The sequence below is a fragment of the Mus caroli genome, chromosome X (assembly GCF_900094665.2).
Source record: "Mus caroli chromosome X, CAROLI_EIJ_v1.1, whole genome shotgun sequence".
Taxonomy (NCBI): Eukaryota; Metazoa; Chordata; class Mammalia; order Rodentia; family Muridae; genus Mus; species Mus caroli.
This window is the reverse complement of record NC_034589.1, coordinates 106176112-106178044: the sequence shown is the minus strand read 5'-3', so window position 1 is coordinate 106178044 and position 1933 is coordinate 106176112. Positions and strand designations below refer to the sequence as shown.

Below are 1933 nucleotides of genomic sequence, written 5' to 3'. Positions count from 1 at the left end.
GGACAATCTAGAAAACATAGATGACAGTTTAGAGAAAGTGAAACTGAAGGTAGAGCCATCAGCGCTGGGTCTGCTGCAACCACCTCCATATGCCCCTGGCGGAGCATCAAGGCGCAGTCTACATCCAGAAACTTGGAGAGAAGTGCGAGCCCAATGCTTCCCTGTATTTTAGGATGCACATGGCAGTCACTACCACGAGGCTCTTGATTGGAAAATTATCCAAAGACTGGCTGAAGGGGTTCGTGCTTACAGCATTAGTGCCACTTTTGTAGTAGCTCAATTAGAGTCTTTGCATTGTTACTGCTTGACTCCCAGTGACTGGCAGAATCTAGCTCATGCCTGCTTGTCACCAGGCCAATATGCAGGCAAGCAATTAATCCATATAAACACAAAGGGTTAGAGGTTTGGATGAAAATATGCAGAGAACTAGGAGGGCCTCTCTCTAATTCTGGTCTGGGTGCTGCTGTCATGCAGATGTCCCAAGAAAGGGGCGGCCAGAAGAACAATAACTGCTTTAAGTGTGGGCAGCCAGGTCACATGAAGCACCAATGCCCACAACTGAGTGGGTCAGGAAATCAGCGGCCTAAGATGCCTGGGCTGTGCCCAAAATGCAAAAAGGGGAACTATTAGGCCAGTGATTGTCGATCAGTTAAGGATATTCATGGACAGCCTCTTGATTCCGGAAATGGTGGTGCTCGGCCAAAAAGTTGAGGAGGGGCCCCCGACCCCAGGGCCCGCAAATATATGGGGCAGTAACCGAGGGATGGCCCAGTTTGAGACCCCCAATGCAATGGAGTCACCCAGGAGAGCAACAAGAGGGGATGCAGGACTCGACCTCAGTTCTGCCACCCGACTTGTATTAACCCCACGCATGGGTATCTAGCTGGTGGATACAGATTTCAAAGGCCCATTACCAGACGATACAGTGGGGTTGATTTTAGGGAGAAGCTCGGTTACTATGCAAGGATAAATAGTTCATCCGGGAGTGATAGATCCAGATTTTACAGGACAAATTAAGATAATGGTATCTCCCCCTAGAGGCATTATTGCCATTTCTCCTGGGGATAGGATAGCTCAATTGCTTCTTTTATCTAGCTGTCATTCTCAATTTCCTGTAAAAGATTCAAAAAGAGGGGACAAGGGCTTCGACTCAACAGGGACTTCTAATGTTTTTTGCTCTTTGGATCTTGATACCCGATCTTTATTAAAGCTTTCTATTGAAGGAAAGTCCATGTCTGGCCTCCTAGATACAGGTGCTGATCGTAGTATCATCAGTACCAAGGATTGGCCCGCTGGTTGGCCCAGGCAAAAGTCAGAGCAGACTTTAAGAGGACTGGGATATGCTCAAATGCCAGAAATGAGCTCTCACCTCCTACATTGGAGGGATGGAGAGGGACATTCTGGCCAGTTTCACCCATATGTATTGGCAGTTCCAATGTCTTTATGGGGTCATGATCTGCTGAAGGAGATGGGCTTTATTTTAACTAATGAAGGAAGCTACAGCACCAAGGCCCGGGATATCATGTTGGATATGGGCTATGTCCCCAGAAAAGGGCTAGGTTGCTCTTTACAAGGAAGAGGCTCCCCAGTGCTGGTCCACAGAAAGAATGATCGTGCTGGGTTGGGTTTTTCCTTGGGGCACTGAAAGAACATTACCCATCACATGGAAAACTGAGGATCTAGTGTGGGTTCCTCAGTGGCCACTTCCCTCAGAAAAATTGAAGGCTGCACAGGAACTAGTACAAGAACAACTGGAATTGGGCCATATACAACCCTCCACCTCTCCGTGGAATACTCCTATATTTGTTATAAAGAAAAAAATCAGGAAAATGGAGACTTTTACATGATTTGAGAGAAATAAATAAGCAAATGATTTTAATAGGACCAGTACAGAGAGGGCTNCCATTGCCTTCTGCCTTGCCCAGGAATTGGC

At 47.0% G+C, this 1933-nt stretch overlaps 1 protein-coding gene across 1 annotated transcript; it reads left to right on the top strand.

Moving 5' to 3' along the window:
• The first annotated feature begins 1021 nt into the window (after nucleotides 1-1021).
• LOC110286346 (endogenous retrovirus group K member 6 Pro protein-like) lies at nucleotides 1022-1645 on the top strand. The gene has a single exon (XM_021152744.1). The coding sequence runs from the start codon at nucleotides 1022-1024 to the stop codon at nucleotides 1643-1645; it is 624 nt and encodes a 207-aa protein (XP_021008403.1).
• Nucleotides 1646-1933: the final 288 nt, after the last annotated feature.

What these genes read in the sequence shown, in the direction of transcription:
- LOC110286346 (XM_021152744.1), top strand. Translation starts at nt 1,022, where the DNA reads ATGGTATCTCCCCCTAGAGGCATTATTGCCATTTCTCCTGGGGATAGG.